Source organism: Marmota monax, unplaced genomic scaffold (genome assembly GCF_021218885.2).
Source record: "Marmota monax isolate L192 unplaced genomic scaffold, Marmota_monax_Labrador192_F-V1.1 WCK01_AAM20220418_F8-fsc00343, whole genome shotgun sequence".
NCBI classification, from domain to species: Eukaryota; Metazoa; Chordata; class Mammalia; order Rodentia; family Sciuridae; genus Marmota; species Marmota monax.
Window position 1 is genome coordinate 860,939 of NW_026694892.1, and position 23,524 is coordinate 884,462.

At 37.2% G+C, this 23,524-nt stretch overlaps 1 protein-coding gene across 1 annotated transcript in view; it reads right to left on the minus strand.

Annotated features, from left to right (window-relative positions):
* LOC124080802 (ATP-binding cassette sub-family A member 13-like) overlaps positions 1-23,524 on the minus strand; it is a gene marked incomplete at its 5' end in the record, with an annotated part of 211,536 nt that overhangs the window by 40,686 nt on the left and 147,326 nt on the right. The window contains 3 exons of the mRNA XM_058573465.1: positions 602-705; positions 6,055-6,189; positions 13,392-13,542. Of these exons, the coding sequence (XP_058429448.1) occupies positions 602-705; positions 6,055-6,189; positions 13,392-13,542 (390 nt within the window). The remainder of the gene's footprint in view (positions 1-601; positions 706-6,054; positions 6,190-13,391; positions 13,543-23,524) is intronic.

Sequence of the window (23,524 nt, forward strand, 5' to 3'; positions counted from 1 at the left end):
AAAGTCCAATCTCCATTGTATCTTCAGGATATTTTTAGCCACCTCATGTTACTTGCTCTCCAGGTACTGGTTTTTTGAACTCTATGTTTGTATTGCCATGAGGCCTAGAACAATGTCTAATAAAATTAAAAAGAGGTAATGGTTGAGAATTGAGTAACACAATTAAATCCATAATGAGTAAAATATTAGACCAGATTTTGTAACATGTTAAGTTTTCATTTCAGATAATTCTACCTACTGGAATATGAGGTCTTGGATAGAAAGGAGCTGGGAACCCTTGGGAAGAACTAACTGAGGGAGTCCATCAATCATCCCTGACCAGCAGTAATGGACCACGCCAGGGTGTGGTCTGTGGCTACCAAACTTCAGGCTCAAACTCCAGCTCTCCCACGGGCTCCTGTGGCCTTGGTTATGTTACAGGATCTCTCTCTGGTTCAATCTCTTATGCTACATACGGGGACCATCAACTATATCAACCTCACAGTGTAAAGATGAAGGAACTTCTGTGTATGGTGCTGGCTGGAGGCGGATATTTTCCCCTAACTATTGTTTGTTACTCATATTTGTTCAGGAAGTAGCCACAGGAGGGGGCTCTGCTCACCTGTGGGAGGTCAGCACCACAGCACAGCCTTCCTGCGCCTCTTTCATTATTGTTTGCCACAGGTATCTTTTAGAGCAAGGATCCATTCCAGAGCTGGGCTCATCCTAGAGGAAAGAAAACACACAATGATATTAATTTGATGAATACACATATGAACATACACTATCACATGAGGCCAGATACTGGTTATGAGGAAAGAAATCCCTTCTCTGATGGTCGCAGGTACCTCTCCATCAGCTTGTCTGCATTCTGCTCAACAAAGCCAAGATAATGGGGAAAGGAGTGGAGTGCAGGATGCTACTTAAGAGGCCCACTTCTTTCTCCTCTCCCCTAAATGACTGAGATATTGGAAGAGACTGGAAGTAGGGAAGAGAGGCCATGGGCCATTGTAACCACTCTGGGAATTCCACCAGAAAGCCTGCTGCTATGCCACTTGGAAGGTCTCTCTCTAGAGTCCTTCACACCGGTACACAAGTACACAAGCACTCTGAATGCCTCACTTTGCCTTTCTTAGTGGCCCCTTGAAAGGACCCCCAATAGGGCAGGTATAATAGGCATGTCACATAAGCAACCAGCACAGTTTTTTAAAGAGTTAGGAGAAAGCACACAAGCTCAAGCATTTCAGGGCATTGCCCTAGAGGGCAAATGGGAAGCTCTCAGAAGCTGGCATGAGATTCCACTGTGGGAGGGACAAAGGCATATAATCCTAAGAATTCCCCTCCCCCATCATGAGTGATCAAGAAGTGTGCAGTGTGCACACCTATAGAAACGGTCTAAGAGAGCCTCAGAATGCACCCCCTAACTGACAGGGGAAAGTGTTTCTCTCCCAAAGAGAGCCATTAAAGACTGTGAAAACAGAAGAAATGCAAGACTTTAAGCAACACAGAGGAAGAGGTGGAGGAGGAGGAAGAGGAGGATGACCAAGAGGACACAGAGGAGGAGGAGAAAGAATCACGACACCACTGAAGAACATGATGTTTCTGTGTTCTTATGATGGATTCCAATAGCTGATTTCATTGAACTGCAGATCTAAGAATCTCCAGACACAAAACTGAAAATAATCACCTTGAAGAAATTCAGTGAGTTAAAAAGGGAATATAAATAGAGAATGCAATAAAATCAGAAAAACAACACATGAACAAGTTCAAAAAGAGAAGTCATGTGAAAAGAACCAAGTGGAAATCCTGGAGCAGAAAACTGTGATGAATAAAATGAAAATGTAAGAGTGTCAACCGCTGATTTGATCAAGTAAATGGAAGAATCAGGAAATGTGAACACAGGTTGTGTAAAATTGTTCAGTCAGAGGAGGAAAAATATTGAAAAGGAATGAAGAAAACTGACAGGATATTATACAAAACCCCTGTGAATATTTGTATCATGGCATTTATGGAGAAAATGTAGCCCTTATATACTGTTGGTGGGAATGTAAATTAGTAAGCCATTATGGGGCTTCCTCAAAAGTAAAAATAGAACTATTATATGATCCAAAAATTCCATTACTTTAAATACATGAAAAGGAAATCAGTATATCAAAGAGTAAAAAAACATGCACTCCCATGTTTATTGCAGTACTATATACATTAACCAATATATGGGATCAATAGAAGTATCCATCAATAGATAAATAGATAAAAACATGGCATGTACACACAACAGTACATTATTCAGAAATAAAAAAGAATGGAATTCTATCATTTGTGACAACATGAAAGAAGCTAGGGGATGCTATGTTAAGTGAAATAAGCAAGGCACAAAAAGAGAAAAAAACACGCTGTCATGAGTGTGTATGTGTGTGTGCACGCATGTGTATATAATAAACATTATTCCTTCTTAAAAAGAAGGGAACTCTTCAGTTTCCAGCAACATATGTAGCATTGGAGGATGTTTTACTAAGTGAGATAAGGTAGACATGAAAGGATAACCACTTTATGATCACACATGTACCATCTAGAAAAGTCAAATGCGTATAAACAGATTACAATAGTAGTTACCAAGATTGAGCATGATGGGAATGTAGGCAGGTGGGGCATGGTTGGAGGAGGTAGGTCATCAAGAGCATGCTCTTGGGGACTCCATATTGTCCCAAGCCCTTTTATCTCTGCTTCTTGGCTGCCAGAAGATGAAAAGCCTTCCTCTGCTAAGTACTTCTACCATGATGTTCTGCCTCATCTCATGCCAAGAGCAATGGGGCCCACTGATCACAAACAGAAACTTCTAAAACCATGAGCAAAATAAATCTTTCTTCCTCTAAGCTGTTTTTCTCAGGTCTTTGTCACAGTGACAAAACACTAACATATATGGAATTAATAAATTCTGGAGACATAATATGCAGCATAGGAGTTCTATGATTTGAATTTTTTGTCTCCTTGATCCCCAATACAACAGTATTGGGAAGCATGGCTTTTGAGAGGTGATTGAGTTAGGAAGTCTTCCCACTCATGATGAGTACAAGGTGCCCTGATGGAGGGCTTACACAGCATTTCTGGAGGATACTTAGTTCAAGGTGCCATCTTGGAGGCAGAGACAGGACCTTCACTGACCCCCAAAACTGATGGTACCTTGGTCCTGTACTTCCAGCCTTCAGGACTATGAAAAATATATTTCTTTTCTTTATAAGGTTACCCAGTCCGTGATATGTTGTTACAGTACCACAAATGGACTAGCAAGGACTGTAGTTGACAATGCTGTATTGTTCATTTGAAATTTGCTAAGACAGTTCATCTTAAGTTTTCTTACCACTAACTGAAAAAAAAAAAAAGGTCACTATGTGAGGGGCTTGATATATGAATTAGTTTGATTGTGGTAACCATTTTACAGCGTGTGTATCAAAACATTATACTGTACACTTTACATATATACAATTTTTACTTGTCAATGGTGGCTCCTTAAAAATAGGGGGTTGGGGATATGTTTTCTCATTAGCCCGATTCCCTTCACAATCTGCTTAGATAAGCCAACCTCAATGTCTCTAAAATAAATCCTCCACCTCCATAAACTTTTAGAATGATGTCTCCTGGAAAGAGATATGATAGTAGAAAAAGGCTTCATTTATTTAGCAACATCAAATAAATTGGAATTTCTTGGAACCTGAAGCTTTTTCCTTCAATAAACTCCAAAACACTTGCTATCTGAACCATTTTGGAGAGAAATCTTGCCTAGCTATATAATGCATTTCTGGGTTTTCTGTAGTCCGTCAGCACTGAACACATTTTTCTTAAGAGCTTTGGGTCATCAACTTCCTCAGAGATGGGGAAAAAAAAAACATAAGGGAAGTGTTGGAGAAAAGTCACTGAACAGGAAAATAAACACCTGGCTTTTTCTACAAATCAAGTACTATGTGTGTACTATTTACAATAGTAAGTAAAGAATATAGTCCTACATCGTTCAGTAAAAGGGTTGGGTGGTTAATTTTTAATTTTCCGGATTGTCACTGTGGCATGAGTTCCAAGAGCCCTTCCTTGTCTCTCAGCGGAGAACTTCAAAACCATCGTTTGAAACTGATGCTCTGAACAGTCACCATCATCCCAGTTACTAAACACTTAATGTAGATTTATTATGCACAAGGCATTTGGCTGTGCACTTCATGTGGATTATATCAGACAAGGTGGAAACAGGCTTAGAACATGCAAAGTCATATGCTATAGAACTTCAAAAGCAAAATCCACACCAGTTCACTAGGACTCCAGGGTCCTCACCTGGCCACTGTGCCAGAGTCCTGGACATTCAATGGGAATGAGAGCAAGGAAGATAAAAGAAGAGAAAGCTGAGATCTGTCATAAGTCAAGAGCACAACCATACAGCAGATCCCCTTCATCTGACTGAGGAGATGCTCAGATGCTCCAGGCTGAGCACAGAGACATCCTCTAGGAGGAGCTAAGGCTCAGACTGTCTCACCTTGAGAGGATAATGCCATTTGGGAACTGCAGAATGGTGAAAATGTTAACTTGTATTATCTGGTTTCAGAATATAAAATTATGCATTAGTCCTTGATTTGGGACTTTTCAATAGCAAACTTGGATGAATTAAAACAATACTCAGGTGAGTTTCCAAAGGACAATAAATGACAGGACCACATTGTTCAGCATGGACTTTCTGAATCCCCATTAACTCTCCCACTGAAAGGCTGTTTTCATCTGGCAAACAAGAACAGAAAAGAGAATCTGCTTTATTCCCTATATTCTTTGACACCCATCAGACAGTCTGCCAAAGTGCAGCCCTGAGGTGAACATTAGTGATTAGAATCTAATCTATACCATAAGAACAATATTCTACTTACTGTTTGCATGGCATTATGTATAGCTAGAGCTGTTTTTGAAATGTAAGGCAATTGGCTCTGTTTATGGGCAGTATCACCTCCAACTAATGCTTTGAATTAATTTAGAATTGATTGCAGTTCCCAGATGGATTACAGAATGCTTTGTCTCAAGGCCATAGCGCATGCTATACCTTTTCTGGAACTCTCTTCCCTCCCTTCCATATCCATCAGGCCATCTATGTGTTAGCCAGTTTTTCATCATTATAAGAACTACTTGAGATAAACAACTTATGAAGAGAAAGCATTTATTCTGTTTCACAATTTTGAAGGTTCTAGATAATAACTGGTTGACACTGCTGCTTCTGGGGCTGCAACCAGGCAATATGTCTTGGCAGGAACATTTGGTGAAGCAAAACTGCTCACCTCATGGTTAGGAAGCAATAAAGAAGAAGGGTCCAAGGTCTTACTATCTCTTTGAGGGCAGCTCTGGATGACCTAAAGACTTCTCACTAGGCCCCACCACCTAAAGGTTCTACCAACTACCAATCACAGCATGGGGTGGGGCCAAAGCTTTAACACATGGGCTTTTGGGGAATCTGCATCTAAATTATAGTAATCCCTCACATCCATCCTCATGATTTACCATAGATATGTGTCATTACAGTTATGATGAACATATATCGGCTGGTAGAAAAAGACTTAAAAGCATTGTGCTAGAGGAAAAATACCTATTGATTTTTCAGATTAGAAGTGAATTCTATTTTTTAATATAATTTTAATGTTATAATTTGATTGACAACTGGGTTTGGGGGTGAGTGGCAGAGTGCTTGTCTTGCACGTGTAAGGCACTGGGTTTGAGCCTCAACACCACATAAAAATAAATAAATGAATAATAAAGGTATGTGTCCATCTACAAGTAAAAAAAAAATTAATTTTTTTTTTTTGAATTTGACAAGGGTAAGTGAATCTCCCAAAAGATACATGTCTTATTTCTATATAAGTCTAGTAGTGTTTTACATTTTGTTTGGGAAACGTTGAGTTAGGGCAGAACAGTTCATTAGTTTGTAAAATCAGTGTTGTGAATTCTGAAGTTATTTCCTACAAGAATTCTATTTAGTTAAACTACGTTCACAAGTACATGTTCAATGGGCATCTCATTTCAAGACAATGACATATTACTGGTATTTCCACTACTCACCAATAAAAGAATGTCAGGTTTCCCTACTAGGGCCAGGGCTGTGGAGAGCTTCCGCTTGGTTCCCCCACTGTAGGTAGCCACAGGTTTCTCCACATGGGCTTCCAGGTGCAGGCGCCTCACAAGGTCTCCAGCCACCTGGAAGAGAGGAGCCGTTGGTGAGCATGCCACCCCTCACCATGCCACCAGACACCAGGTCTCAGCCCTGACTCCTGCTCCTTCTTCCCACCACCCCTGTCCACCCCTCACATGGATGGATGGTCAAGTACATTCCCTGGACCACTCCCTTCATGATATAGGGAGAAATTGAGAAAGAACAGGGGGGTATCTTCTGTGCCTGCAGATTTCTGACTGATCCCCAAAACCCCTGGGTCTGGAGCTAGGAAAATAGTAGGCAAGAAACAGACTTAGTTCTGAGTCCAGACTAATGTCCACATTAAGAGGAGCAGAAAGAAGGTAAACCAAAATGAACACTGAGATGGAATTGGACAGGAATGAAACCAAGACAGTGAACTGTCAAAAAACCTCATGGGAGGAAAGAACTGAGAGGACTTTTCAATATTAGCACAAACAAACAAATATCCACTGTACATTAAGAAACCATTGATAAGAGTTTGCACACTCAGAGTTCAGTATCCAGAGGTAGGGAAAGAATGGGGAGTACTTTGTTCCCAACTTCTGGGAACCATTTTAGCAAGTAATAAGGATGGTGATTTCATTCACCAAAGCTCCCCTCTTGTCCACAGGGGAATTCTGACTCTCCTGGGACCCCATGCACACAGCTTCTCTACCTCTCCTCTCTTTCAATCTGCCCTCTTTTCACACACCCTTGAAAATCCAACTCATCTCGTCTCTCCTCCGCATAAATACTGATCCCCTATTGCAGGTGTCACATGCATCTCACAGCACTTAAGTCAGCACTTCCCACTGTAATTGGCACCATAGTCTATGATGTTTCCAGTTCCATCATCTCCTATACTGGGAGCCAAATTGGGCAATTTTTTTCCCCAATTCTGCATAATTTAAAATGTTGCAGTTTTATTTGACTCTCATGACCATAATGATATAATTTAAATATTAATATAGATTCAGTTTTAGACATTACTGTCGGGGGGCCGCCATGAACAAGAGCTGAGCATGTAGGAGCTGAGCAAGTCCCCTTATCCTTGATAATGAAGGTGTGGACCTGGCTTCTGCTCCCAGCACCAAAGCAGGCAGACCTCACTTTTGCTCGCAAGGGAGTGCAGCTCTGGGAGTGGGCGTCACCCAATGGGACTGGGCTATACCCCTCACCCCCGTTTGCTGGAACACAATCCCTTGCCTTGTTTGGGTGGAATATTCTTGAATGGCTTCTCCCCAATAAATAGGAGGGTTTCAGGCATGCTTGCTCTCTTTTGCCTGCCTCTCTTGCCTCCTTTGTGGGAGCTGAGGTTGAGGAGCTGTTACTGAACCCCCCCCAAAAGATTTTTTCCGTCTCTGTGTGGTTATTTAGTAGCCAGCCCAATTCACTTGGAGTGACCCTTACTGAATCAGTCACATGTCGTAGCATCTTACACAACCAAACTGGCCAGTATCATGGGTTTTTTTTTTGTTTGTTTGTTTGTTTGTTTGTTTGTTTTTCCACTCAGCTCCTCCTCATGGTTTTCAGTACTCAACATGATCAGAGAAACTTCTCTGAAAGTATGGTCTTCCAATATCATACCTTAATTCAAATTTAGGAAAAGAGGAAAACTTCCATAGGAATATGAAGATAATACTCGTGTGTCCTAAATAGCTTGTAAAATTTAGCTTTCCTCTAATGAATATATATTTATTGATAAACATAAAAATTATGATAAATGGATAAGATGATATTAAGAGGCTTTAAAATATAACAGTGCTGTAAATACTTCCCAATAAAAACTTTCACACAAATTTACTCTATTTTTTTATTTGTATAATCTCTGAATAATTTAGAAATTGAACTACAAAGCTCCAGAACTGATCTTGTGTTCAAATAGCATAAGTCGAGAAAACAGACTTCCAGGCCCAAAGAATTCATGAAGAAGCAATCTCATATCTCCAGCTATCTGCCTAAGAAAGTGAACTCAAGGCCAATTGCTTGTTCTTAGGAAAACAGGCTACTTGTTGTCTCCAGGTTGTTTTATATAAACAAACTATCTTTTTCCTGGCAGCATTCAGCCCACTTGATCAATTGACATAAACTGAATAAAATTTAAATGAATAAAAATTCAAATAGAACACTTTACTCAAAATAATCAAGCACAAATATTAATGAAGTGTCATATGAATAAAGAGACACATGCCTGACACTGCAGGAACTAGAGCAATGACAGTGGTGCTAATGCATTCACCCAAAATTGCCCCAGAAAGCAACCATCAAGAAGTATAAGTTGAGTCCTGGGAAAAACATTCTATGAATGATGAAGGAAGGGAACACAGGAGGATCCCCACCAAGGAAGCTTTTGTCCCCACAAGGAGGACTAGGAGCATTGCAGAAATTGTTTAAAAGGTTTGTCTTTTGGAAAAAAGCAAATGTTAACACCTCTAAGGCTAGCAGCAATAACACATGGGGAAAAATAAATTTTGGGTGTTTTTTTTTTTTTCAAACCATAAAAGTCAACAAAATAATGAAAAAATATAATGTATATAATTAGACAGTTTTTATTTTACTCTCATACATTATAAAGATCAGCAATAAATGAAAGCTGATGAACAGACAAATGAAGTAAAATATAATAATAAAAATCTGATTTTGTAGAAATGTACATCAGACTAATTAGAGAAATGTTGAATAAATTCATCAAGATATTATGGCTTATTTTTTATGAAACCAGGGAAAGTATGGCTTTTTTTCCAATATCACAAAATCTTAAATGCTGCAGTCTCCAAATCCTCAATCAGTTAACCACAGCAAAGATTCCAGAAGAGACAGGAACAAATATATCAGTTTGATCTAATGCTCTCTAAATGTTACATTTTCAGAAAATAACTGAAAATGGCCTAAGAAGAAGTATTTTGTTGGCGTCTTTCTGCACTCTGCACTGCTATCAAAATAATGGCAAACATAATGTCCTAGCAATCAAGGCTGGCAAAATACTATCTATGGCCCAAAATGTCACAGGTTACAGAATCTGTTACTCTCCCCCCAAAAACCCAAAATGTCATAAGTTATACAGTCTGTTATTTTTCTCCCAGAAAACTCTAGAAATAGTATCTTACTTAAGGCAAAAGATCAGGGTTTATTTGTCTTTATATTCCCCATGTCTCCATCACACTTGCCACATGGTAGGGCTTTTATCATTGGAGCCAAAATAGATTGCCCAGAAAATATTAAACAATTGTTGAATTCCAAGGCTAGAAGTGATCTACTAGCAAATATGAGGATCACTTCAAAATTTCATGTAAGAATAAAATAAGTGAGAAGAGACTTTTAGATAGAAATTATTATTTTCTCAGCCTCCCTTTGCAGATGACCTTTACTCTTTCATCCCCCGTCTTGTGACTTCTAGCTCATTCTTTTAAAACTATGAATCGAAAAAAACTCAAGACAAATGTATGGCTATAGAGGATGTTGAGAAGCCACACACAGTGTTTTTCCTGGAAGGAATTTGTGCGTATTCACAAAAAATAAAATCGGTAAAGACTCTACATATTCAATCCCAGGGAAAACTAAAATGGAAATCTGCTACATCTCATCCTAATTCAAAGTGTTGCTCAATTGCTTGGCTTTGATATTAGCCCTGAAATTACCCACCCCCATTAACTCCTCTCACATGCTTTCTTTCTCTAGCATCCCAGACATTGTAGTCCTTGTCTCCTGAATCATTTGATTGTAACTTAATATAAAATTCTTTACCAGGTTAATTGAATTCAGGCTCAAATATGTACACCATACAAAATGTGCATAATGAAAGAGAGAGAAAATTGGAAATCATTACTTCAACCCGTGGGACCTGAATTCAAGCTGAAGGAAAATTGGAAATCATTACTTCAACCTGTGGGACCTGAATTCAAGTCCTTCCTGGACTTGTGAAGGTTTTCAGGAGTGAGGGATGTGACTGTAACAAAAATGACCAGCTAGCTGGAGTATAGGTGGGCTGGGGGCCCTGAAACATGGATCAAGTTTAGCACAGGGCTTGGGCTCTGAGGGTTGTAGGGAAGTAGTGGGGTGTGAGGCTGATCTGGGGGACTTTCAGCAAGCATAGGATGATCTCCTTGAATCACAAAAGACCCAAGGTGGCTGTCCATGTTGCCATGAACAATAGATGGAGCCTAGAGAAAATAAACAACATGCACTGCAGATGAGCTAAAAAGAATTAAAAAAAAAAAATCTCATGATTATATGTCTGTGTCCTGAAAGCTTGGAGGGGAGGTGCACATGGGGTCCCAACCTGAGCCAGTGGAAGATAAATCAACTATGCAGAGCTCAGGGTTAGAGGAGCCATTCAGTAAACCCATGTGATTTCCACTCCCTTGACCACTCCAATGAATAAAATGTAAGACTGAGCTGTTGGTGGCACAAAGAATTTCATTTTATGTCACTAGCAACCAGAATGCACTAAGGATAAGGGTAGTGTCTTAATGAAGAACATGTACTCTGGAGCTGGTTTACATAATTTCAAAACAAAATTCTGCCACAAGCTATCCAGGTAACTTGCATAAGTGCTCTGTGCCTCAGTTTCTCTATTTACAAAATGAAGAGTAATCCTGTTATCTACTTTACATGTTGACTGTAAAATACTATAAAAACATAACCTAGAAAAAGAATAGATACTGGAATACAGTTGTGCATTGCTTATCAACAAGACACTTTCTAAGAAGTGAATTGTTAGAAAATTTCATCATCCGATGAACTCTTTAGAGTTTATTTACACAAACCTAGATAGTATAACTCAATCACTTGATAGGGCCTCTTAATGCAATCAAGACTCAGTAATCACAAGATGTTTGAGGCTTTTGCTTGTGTCACGTGGCATGTTGCCTTATAGTAAACTGTTTTTTGTAAATGGGAGTATACTCTAATCATAAAAACATCATGTAGTAAGTATATAAACCAGTAACAGTCATTTATTATCAACTGTTTTTTGTTTTGTATCCTGGTGTTACAAAAAAAATTTTATGTGGCTGACAGTGCAGGTATGTATACCAGCACCACCACAAACACGTGTGATGCATTGTGTTACCATATTATGATGACTGTGATGTCACTAAGTGATAGGAATTTTTCAGTTCCATTATATTAGGGGACTTCCATCACATACATGGTCTGTGGTTGACTAGAATTTTAATAATAAAGTTATTATATATAAACAGTGCATGACTGCATTAGCTACAATGGTTATTTTCTGTTATTTTATAATAATTCCCTAGGTCATCTTGTGCTAATTATTTCAGAGCACATAAACCCATTTTGTTATGATTTGTATGTAGGAATGTCCTCCCACTCCTAAGTTCACATGTTAAGCAATGCAGTGATATTCAGAGGTGAAAAGATTGGATTATGAGGGCTATCAGTAGATTAATCCATTTGATGGATTATTAACTTGAATGGACTACTGGGTGGTAACTATAGACAGGTGGAGCATGGCTGGAGGAGGTGGCTCACTGGGGTTATGGCCTTGTACTAAATCTGATCTGGGCTCCTTTCTCTCTCTTCCTCTTCCTCTCCCCCCACCCTCTTGCTTTCTGGCTGCCATGAGCTAAGCAACTTTCTTTCTTAGACCATAATGTTCTGCCTCAACTTAGTCTCAGAGCAATGGAGTCAGTTGACCATGGACTGAACCTCTAGAACTATGAACCAAAGTTAATTTTTCCTCCTCTAAGTTGCTTCTGTCAGATATATTGGTTACAGAAACAAAAAGCTAACAAACTGGTTTACATTTCTATATATTCCCACCATTTACAGGAGAGGGGTATTTGCTAGGAAGGGAGCTATTGCCTTTGGGAGCAGATGGAAAAGTGTGCTGATCTATTAGAAACCTCTGAGCGAGCAAGTAGCAATACTGTCTGCAAAATCAGTTGCAGTCTCAAGAAAGAAATAAAGCCAGTTCTTAATTGGTGGCCATTAAAATAACTTCTCCGTGGAGGAGTTCAGAAAACAAGGCTGTAAGACAGCTGAGAATCAGGAGGCAATTGCCCTGGATGACAGGAAGCACCAAGCCTTTCTATATTAAGAGACTTTTCACAGGCACTTTCCCCCTAGACAGCAAAGGGGCCAGCTTACAGCATTTGCCAAGCATCTGCCTCTTTAATCAAAAACTAACAAGGGGGAGCTGACAGAGAAAATGCCTATTAAAGATGGAGCCAACAATTAGTGCTGGATTCTAAGATCTGTTTAACTGCAGTGAGCAGGTCTCCTGCAGAGTGGTTAGTTTTCTTTGCTTTATTAAGATGGGAGGTGCATAAAGGGTCCAGGGTCTCCACAATGAGGTAGAGGGTCTGTTCTGGATTCACTTGAAGTCACAGAGCATGAATAAGAAATGAAGGCTGAAGCATTACAAAAACAGCACAGTGAATGAATTTTCATGGACTGGTGAAGGCGATGACTATTAGTTTTGTCTCTTGTGAGTCCTACAGTGTTCCAATGGACTCTAATAGAATATCACATAAGCTAATTTTTTTTCTGCTCCTAGTGCAGAATCCAGAAATGAGGTGCAGAAAAGGTAAAATTGTGCATGCAGCAACTGCTATTCCAGTACTCTCTACTTGGAACATTTGCTGATCTGTCCATCAAAGTTCTCCCCACTGTTTCCCTGACCACTGCTCCCATCAAGAGAAGTGGCAGCAGTCTCTTGCCTCAATTACACTAGACTCTCCTTCCTCTCTCAATGATATGCGGTGGTCTGGGTGGTCCTGCGGATCTTACTCTTCCTTCCGTCTCCTGAGGCCACTCAGAATGAGACTCCTTGCAGGAATCTGTGGGCCTGCTCACCAGGAAATTATCCATTCCAAAATTTCATATACATTCTGTGATCTCTCCCCTGTAAGCTCTGGACATACCCAGTCTATATGTGCTTTTGAATATAAATTAATAGTCCAGTAATTATAAAAGACATTTAGAGAAAAGGAAGATACAAAGTCAGAAATTATGTTATTTTCATTTAACTTCTTTCTCATGTCTCACAGACACATTTTAAATAAATAATATCATTAATACAACCATATTTTAATGTCTCCTTTTTTACAATCATAATGGAAAAGGCCTTTCTGATACTAAAGCCTTACTCGATGTTATGGCTCCTTTTTCTTATAAAGTAAGAGAGACTTTGGGGCCAGAGGTGCTAACTAAGCATTCCTCAATGGGTCCTTCTTTTTGGAAAAATGCTAGGGATGCTTACCTCAGGGATGCACTGCTTTGTAATCCCCCGTAGGCTGCAGTAATAATGGAGATGTTCCCAACCGGTCAGGAGCTCATCTAGGGCGTCCTGCTGAGGACAGTAGCCAATGAGAACACCCGCCTTGCCCGCAGAAGACAGATCCACCTCCTTCCTGCATAGACAAAAAGGGAACAGGTTGAGAACAGTCTTCCCTGGCAAACATCAACCCATTTTCTAAATTTAGCTCATCAGTAAGTCCACTGAAGTTAATTTACTATAATTAACTCACTTTGCATAAATAGGTTCAACTAAGAAAAAGTGAAGGATACCAGAATATGCAGCCTCAAAGCATGTATCTCTGACACGTGGACTATTTTGGGCTAATGGAAACTAAGCAACAGCAGAGGTAGGGAAAGCGGTTTTGTTTTCCTCTGTGTAAAAAGAGTATAAATTCCCCCACTTATTTATTTATTGGTACCAGGAATTGAACCCAGGAACACATAACCACTGAGCCACATCCCCAGCTCTTTGATTTTTTTGAAACAGGTCTCACTAAGTTGTTGAGGCTAGCTTTGAACTTGTGATCCTCTTGCCTCAGCCTCCCAAGCCCCTGAGACTACAGATATGCACTACCATGCCTAGCTTTAAATTTCCCCTTTTATTAAGAAAATTTCCATGTGTAAAGATGTCTCTGAACTAGGAAGACAGCTCCTTGCAGAGACTACTCTGATGAGCTGAGAGACTCTGCTCTCCAAATAGACAGCTGTTCCTCACCAGACACTTTCTCCCCTCCCTGCCCACAAGGAGCCCACCAACCAGAACCCAAAACACTACACCTTTGCTCAGCTTAAGATGGTGCTCAAGCCTCATTCTTCTGACCAATGCTTAGATTTTTCGATTTTTTTTTTTTTTTTTGTAAGCACAAAGAGGTTTCAAGTGGGTTCCAGGTCAGGAAACCAAAAACTGTAAGCACAAAGAATGGGGACAGGAAGCCAACCTGGGATCAGCAAGCTCTTCTTTATTCAGCAGAGGAGTCAGTCAAACATCCAAGAGGGTCACCTTGGACAGAAAAACCAAACTGGCCTAGCCAAGGGTCTGAGTTTTATAGGCCTCATTTAGGGTGGGGCAGAAAGGTAATTCCTAGGGTTTTTTAGGATCAGCTGATGCATTAGGGTAGGACAGAAGGGTAGGTAGGGAAGTTTCTAGAGTTTACTGCATTAGAATCAGCTGATCCATTATGGTAGGGAGTTAAGTGCTACTCAGGTGAGAGTTCTTTGACATTTTCCCTTCCTGCCCTACTCTGACTGAAGCCTGGGCCCTTAAATAAAAAAAGCTACAATTTACTACTGGACAAGTCTGGTGAGGAAACAGCTGCAGCTAGGAAAAAATGTCCTGGGTCTATTTTCCATATCCTTCACTGTGTATATGTATTTTCTCACTAATATGCCTTTTGTCAGTTTAGTTTCCAGGGCCCTAGCAGAATTCCTAAGAAGGTAGAGGGAAAACTCCTCCACCACCTCCATAGCAACCCAGGAGCCTTGTAGAAGAGGCTTAACTACTTATATTTTTTTGGTGCTTACATTTTTTGGTTCCTTGATCGGGAACCCATTTGAAACCCCTTTGTGCTTACACACAGGGGTTTCACCAAAATTATGTTGGTCATGAAGATTCTTAAAGTTGACTCCAAAGTGAGAGAGGCCTGGGTGTTAACTGAAGTAATTCCTTGATTATTTGGGGTGTTAAAAAGAAAAGAAAAAAAAAAGTGTGTGTGTGTGTGTGTGTGTGTGTGTGTGTGAATTTAAAGCCATACTATATGCGTAGGTTAAGAATTATACAAAATCACATATAATTAAAGAAAAAAAAAACTCTTGTTTTACTTTGGATTTAACATCAATATATATTGATTACCAAATCACTCAAATGCAACAAAATTTAATATTTTGATTTTTTTCTCATTATCTTGTTTTGGCAGGAAAAATTATAACTATGATAGCCATCTATTATGCATTTTTTTAAATACATAAAATTATGTTGACCATGAAGACTCTAAAGACTACTTCAGGAAGAAAAAAAAAATCTTATTCCTAAATGGAAAATAATGTTCAAAAAAAAAAAAAAAAAAAAAAAGACTTGCTGAGAAAGCATGACTTCTAAAAAAGGTGATTATTAGCATTTCTTAAAGCAGAGTGACAAATTATTAATATTTTTATTCATATCAAAACCATATATATATGCTCATGGAAATAAACAAGGAAAAAACATATCTTTGTGTAAAATTTTAAGTTTGGTCTCAATTATTTCTTTTTTTCCCTTCTAAATCCTGTTAACAGTTATATCCCAAACATTGTTATTTTTTTCCCCAAATTTGGGATAGTCAAAGTTTATCTCATCTTCTTTATATGCTGTAGGAAATACATTTTCTTTAGTCAAACTCAAAAAATTTTCTTTATCAGTGTACTTAAGAGTTTTGGTAAAATATAGCCTACAAAAATATATACACACACAAATATATATATATATACGATATAGTCACATGTATGTTCTCAATTACCTGAAATATTAAAATTTTACAAATTATTTTAATATACAATAAAAGGCTTTGTTTTCAACCACTGCTCCTGAAAAGTTTCAACTCAATAATTTGTGGAATTTTTTCCTACTTTCTTTTTTTGTTGCAATAATACAATACAAACTTTACCATTTTAATCTTTGTAAAGTATAAAATTTATAAGTATTAGACTATATGCTTTGTCAATGTGATCACTCTCTAGTTCTAAAACATTTCTTTTCATCCCCAAACAAAATTCTGTACTCATGAATCAGTCACTCTCCATTTTCCTTCTCCTGTTGCCCCTGATATTATTCATCTTCATTTCATCTCCATGGATTTAACTGTTCTGCATATTCTTTGTATGATAGATATGAGACTGCATATCATATAATTCCTTTTTGCATCTGGCTGTTCTCACTTAGATATTATGTTTTCAAGGTCAATCTGCAGTAGAGCAGGTATTAATATTTCATTGTGTTCTCTTTTAATAGTAAAACTGCACACAGCAATTAACAAAGTACTCCACTGCTTTCATCTTGCAGATGATAAAACTAACATCCACATGATGCAGCTGCCCTGAAATATTTGCAAAGACTAATTCTAACACTTCTACCCTACACTGGCTGGTCCACCATTTTTCATTTTATGACATTTGTGCATAAAATTAAAAGGACTACATAAAAAAAGAGAGGATGCAGTTTTTAAAAAATAGTAGGATTTAGTTTTTAGAACACTTTTAGGTTTATAGAAAATTGAAAAGAAAGCACACACAGTTTCCATATACACTTTCCTTGCACTCAGGGTGTTTCCTATTTTTAGCAGCTTGCATTGGTGTGGTAAATGTTTAGCACTGAAGAACTAATATTGATCTATTAACTAAAGTCCATAATTCATATTAGCATTCACACTGCACTATACAGTTTTACGGGTTTTGACAAATGCATAACATCCACCATTACAACAGCATAAATAATAGTATCATTGCCTTAAAAATCCCATGAGCTCCTCCTATTTATCCCTTCCCTCTTGCCCACAAACCTTGAAAATCACTTTTTATTTTTTACTTTATTTTCTTTGTAGTTGTGCTTTTCTAGAAAGCCACAGAGTTGGATTAACACAATATAGAACATTTCATACTGGCTTCTTTCACTTAGCAACAGGCACTTAAAATTCCTCCATAAGGTGGACTGAATATATATGTACTCCCAAATTCACAGAACAATAAATTTTATGATAACCTTGAGAAAATAAACCACCTCAATAAAAAAAAAAACTGGAATTAAGAAGATAGATATTGGTCTAGACATGGTGGTGCATGCCTGTCACCCCAGCAACTCTGAGAATGAGGCAGGAGGATTGCATTTTCGAGGTCAGTCTGGATAACTTAGAAAGAACCTGTCTCAAAATAAAATAAAATAAATAAAAAGGCCTAGGCCTGTTAGCCAATATCTAGTACCAAAAGAGGAATGAAGAAGAAGAAGAAAGGAAAAAAAAAAGACAGAAGACAGGTGTTATAACTCTGGCAAATAACCATGGCTTTCAGTCAGGACCAATGAAAGATGATACACAGAGAAACATACAGACAAGTCCTTAAAAGGACTTATTTAATAGAAGCATCTAAATTTGTGAGTGTATTAAAGTGATTTACCTGTTCTAATTATATGTTAAATCTAAAAGGATTCTCTTTGAAAGAAAACAGAATCATCCAGAGGTTCTAAATATTTTCAATCAATCAAACTTTTTCAGATGTTGTGGGTTGGATTATGACCCACAAAAAGGCAAAATAAATAAATAAAAGCCAAAGTCCTCACCCCTAGGACTTAGGAATGTGGATCTATTTGGAGACAGAGTATTACAGAAAAAAATTAAGTTAAAATGAAGTCATTGGGGGGGGGGAATCCTAATCCAAGTGACTAGTGTCCTTATACAAGGAAAAAATTGGTCACAGAGACACACATAATGAAAAGACTACAAGCACAGGAGGAGAAGACCATCTACAAGCCAATAGAGTGTGGGAAGAGTCCTTAAGAAAAAAAGAAAATAGATACCAAACAATAACCTATTTATGAAATTAGAAAATGATAAAGCAAACTACACCTAAATCAAGTAGAGATAAGAAAAAAATGACTAGAGAAGAAATAAGTAAAATAGGAAATAGAAAAACAATAAACAACAGAGAAAATCAGCTGATTAAAATATTTCTTTGAAAACAAAATCTACAAGTCTTTAGCTAATAACCAAGAAAAAGGAAAGATGCAAATTACTAAAATTGGGAATGAAATATTTCTGCAAACCTTAAAGAAACAGAAAGATTTAAAAGGGTACTATATGCATATTCATAAACCAACAAATTAGATAACTTAGATGAGATGGGCAAACTTCTAAAAAGACACAAACTACTGAGTGTGATAATGTGAAAATGAAAGAATCTAAACAGATGTATAACAATAAAAAGGTTGACTTGGTAATACTAAAAAATAAAATCCATGATTAAAATCTCAGGACCATGTCATTTCACTGGTGAGTTCTACTACATGTTTAAAGATTAATTAAATCAATCCTTCACAGCCTGTTTCAAAAAACAGAAGAGGAAAGAATAGTTCTCAACTAACTCTATGATATCAGTAATGCCCTAATAACAAAACCAAATACACAACAGGGAAGGAAGACTATGTATTTGTTTTGAATATGGATGTGAAGATGCTTAACAAAATACAAATGCTCCTCACTTACACTGCAGTTACATACTATAAACCCATCATAAGTTGAAAATATTATTTCAAAAATGAGCTTAATATACCTAAACTACTGAATGTCATAGTTTAGTCTAGCCTACTTCATACACCCTTAGAACTTACATTAGGCTATGGTTGGGCATAGCCAAAGCATATTCTACCACATGTCATTATCTTGGGAAAAGATGATTCAAAATTCAAAGCCCAGTATTTTTTTCTTTTTCAATATTTTTGTTGTCAATGGACCTTTATTTTATTTATTTATATGTGGTGCTGAGAATCGAAACCTAGTCCTTACACATGCTAGGCAAGCACTCTACCACAGAGCTATAGCCCCAGCCCTAAAAACCCAGTTTCTCTTGAACATTTATCTCTTTCATACCTTCATAAAGTTGAAATATTGGTGTGTGGAACCATTTTAAACCAGGGGCCATCTGCACAAGCAGATTGAAAGCAACAGCATATAAGGTGAATTAGATACCATGATCAAGTAGGACAAATCCCAGGAATACACGGTTGGTTTAATATATGAATGTTAATCATCATACACCATATTTATAGAAATAAGGACAAAAACTACCCAATATCTTGTAACGCAGTGAAAAAGCATTTGACAAAATTCAAGTGCCTTTCTTGATAAAACCATGGATAAACGAGAGATAAAAAGGATTTTGTTTTATGATCCCATTTATATGAAATTTTCCATTTATATGATCCCATTTATATGAATAGACAAATCCATTGAGAGAGCAGATTAATGGTTACAAAAGACTGAGGGAGGGAGCAACAATGGAGAAAGACTACTAATAGGTACAGAGTTTCTCTTCAAGGTGATAGAAATGTAGTTTAATTAAATAGCTGAAATTATTACAAAACTTTATGAGTATATTAAAAATCCCTGCATTATTCCATTTAAAATTATAAATTATCTGGTATGTGAATTGTATCTCTGTTAATCAAAACACAGTCAGTTAAAGCTGGACATACTCATGCTCTACGCAGTGCTCATTTATGTACAACATAAATGGTTTCATAGATGCATTATTAAATGTTCAGAGGAATTGTCAAGACTAATGAAAAAAAAAACAAGCCATTGCAACTTACAACAATATGCATGCACCTCACAAACATGCTATTGTGGGAAAGAATTCACCCACAAAACAGTATAAACTTTATGATTCCACTTACATAAAATTCACAAACAAGCAACCTGAAATCTGGTCATTAAAATCAGAAGAATATTTACGTTTATTTGTAGGGGAACATGAATAGGATTTCTGAGGTCCCATCAAAAGTCTATTTCCTAGCTTTATGTGCTATCATTATAAAAACCCATCAACCCATACACTTGTTATTAGCAATAATTATTCATCTCAATTTTAAAATTTATGTTTTAAAAATTGTTGCCAAACTCCACGTTACTTTATAAATCATCTACAAAAATTTTTATGTTTAAAATGATTTTAATTAGTTTCTGCTGGAATGATCTCCTTCCAGCTCCTCTCAATCTCAAGCAGCCTGTTGATGATTTAAAGATATAACATTTTATTTAAATTCTCTAAACCATTTGAAGATAGGAAATACACATATTAAATATTTTCATTGTCCCATGATCTTAGACATTTCCTAACTCTGAATTGTTTGTGGTCATACTTATTATTTCTAACTAGTATCATCAGATGTCTTAAGAACATGGGAATAGCTCAGAACAGGTGGACAATGGCAGTCTAAGGACACAGGAATTCAACCACAGCAGGGGTCTGATGTCTTCCTATCCTAACACCCATCATCTAGTGCAGTGATGGCTGCCCAATTTCTAGTTGTAAGGAGTTATAATTTTTAAAAGGTCATGGTTTTACAATGGAGTGAAATGAAACACTTTCAAGAGCAGAGCATTTTTCTTCTAATGTACAGATAAATGCCTGCGTTTCCTTGGTAGCTAGTAGAAATAACTCCCTTGCACAAATCTTCAACACAAGTATCAGTTGCACATTGTTCATTTGTTTGCTGGTTCATTTGATATTGGGAATCAAACCCAGGGCCTCTAACAGGCAAATGCTCTACCACTGAGCTGCACACCCAGACCCAAACTGAAAAGTTTTTACTATGAATTGACATATATCTTTGAAGGAAGTTAGAAAGAATGTTTGTAGAGAGGACTCATGGTGTACTGAACCACAGCACAAGCAGGCATTCAAATACCATTAAAAGCATATCAAATCAAACCACATTGCATTTTTCCCTTGTTGTATTTTATTAAATACCAGTGGCTCTGTAAATAGCTCAATATGTTTCATCTGAATTTTGAAGACAATAAAAGTTTAGGAAGATTAACATTTTAACTGGAAATTTGGGTGAACATGACCCATAGTCAATGATATCATAATCCAAATGGTGACACTGAGTGGGCATATCCAACGTAGACAGGCAGACAAAAAAAAAAAAAAAGGCCATGTGATAATGAAGCTCTAGAGTAAGAGAAAACTGAATGTCTAAACCAGAGTCCATTTTAAGTGACCCAGAGGAACAGCTTCTTTTAAATTACATCATTGACATAAATCTTCCCATCTAACTCTGAATGATGCTAACCACACACCTCCTAAATCAAAATCAGTGTCTATCACATTTACGCTATTAGAAAATGCTCACATCCATTTCATAGTTTCCACATACTTGCATTTTGGTTATCTTGACCTAATAAAGAAGGTCATAGCATTCTGTATGCTTCATGCTTCAGCACCACTTGGAAAGACAAGATATTTTTCAGTTGTAAGTCTGACATAAAAATGATCTTCAAGAGGCTTTTATCATGATGCATGCTGACTAGATTTTCCTCTTTAATTAATGACACAACAGACCAAGAAACCCTGGAAATTAAATGTAAATCTTGGAGCACTCAGGGGAGTTTGCCAAACCAAGAGCCTTCTCAGTTCAGGCATTTAATTTCCTTTATATTATCAGCAGTCTGTAAACTGCCAAAGTAGGCAAATAAGAGCCAAAAAACTGCTCAGTGAACCAAGTTTGGTTTGTTTTCCAGGCAGTTTTTAGCCCCATTTGCTTTTCAAACTTCCTACTTTGTCCCTCCACGGTCTGCACTTTCCTGCAGGTTTAACCCCCATCTCACCACAGGTTCAACCATCTGGTTACCATTAGTTATTTAAGTGCGCCACAGCCTCTTACACCTGGTACCATTGGCTCCTGGATGTCAGCCAAGTGTCCGGGGTAGTCCTTAAGCTCATGATCAAGACAAAATAATGGGAACCCCAAAGCCTGGCTTCAGGGACCCACATCACCCATGCTAGCTTAGTGATATTTTAAAAAGAATACGGGGTATCCATGGTGCTTGGTTTATTAAATACAGACTAAGAACATGTTTTCATTTTCCTCAAGGAAAGCTAGAATAAGTTCATACCCTAGATTTAAGCCTGTAAATCTACAAACACTCAAACTGTATCCACATAACCACCTGTTTCACCACATAGTACAAGTGGAATTCTCTTAAGCCCTTCAAAGTGATAATTAAACTAAGTATATGTGCAACATAACAGAGCAGAGTGATTCTTTTGGAGAATACCAAAAAGTACATTTTTTTGTTCATTTAACTCTTATGTACATGATTGAGAAGCTACAAATCTCATAAAGTCATGCCCTTTTTTAAAACAGTAAAATAACACATAATTATATTTTCAAACTGCCAAGATTTTTTTTTCTTCTTGTCTACCAAGAAAATGTTATGAGTTTCTGGCAACAAAATGGCTCATTAAATTACATATATACTTTTTCATTAGAGTTGCCAACTTCCTATCTAATAATTTATTCAAGGAAGGAACTATATTAATATATCAAAGACATGTTTTCAAAGAACAAATGGTGGCTTATGCCCATCACTTGTTACAATGTCAGACTTTTCGCCTGATTTTTCTTTCACTTGTGATGTCATTATGTATGAAATACACGTGTCTACATTTAGAAACTAGAATAAAACATGAAATATTAGTTCATTTCCAGTTTGTCAGCACCCCTTAACCAAATGCAATTGTTCCTCTAAGTCAGTGTTAGAGATAAGCAAAGACATCAATATATTTTACAGAATTTGGATAATGAATATGAGTGTCCATAATTCATATAATGTTCTGTAATATATCTTGCATGTATTTATATATTTTTCTAAATATGTATTGATTCAAATTATTTTAAATGCCTTATTAATTTCATATTGTCAGGAAGGGTTTTTAAACTAATACCCCATCTGATTCAAATGTATGATATGTCAAAATCATTGTACTGTCATGTGTATCTAATTAAAACAAATTTAAAAAATTAAAAAAAAAAACTAACAATTAAAACAACTCTAGTGTTGAAAATCTTTAGCTTCTTTTAAATTACATAAGGAATGTTCATATAAAGAAATACTTAAAACCATGCCATTTATAAGAAATCTACAGGTTAATAGTGTCACTAAAATTATTCACTACCTACTTAACATTTTTAATATTTAATAAAGGACAAAAATATTCACTAGAATTCTTATCTTATTAAAGTGGAAATTTTAAAAGTCCTACATGAGAAACATTGTATGTTAATTAAAAGTTTGAAATAATTTATAAAGAAGGAATGTTTATTTCGCTCATATTTCTGGGGGTTTCACTGCATGATCAATGAGCCCATTGGTTGTACCTGTAGCAACACTTCCTGGCTGATAGTGATAGAGCAAACACACTAACTTCATGGCTAGAAAAAGGAAGACAGGTAAAGGAGGGACTGGGGTGCTACTATCTCCTTTAAGGGCACATGCCCCCAATTACCAGAAGACCTCCCACTAGCCCCACATCTTAAAATTTCCACAGCACCACTTCCCAACAGTACCA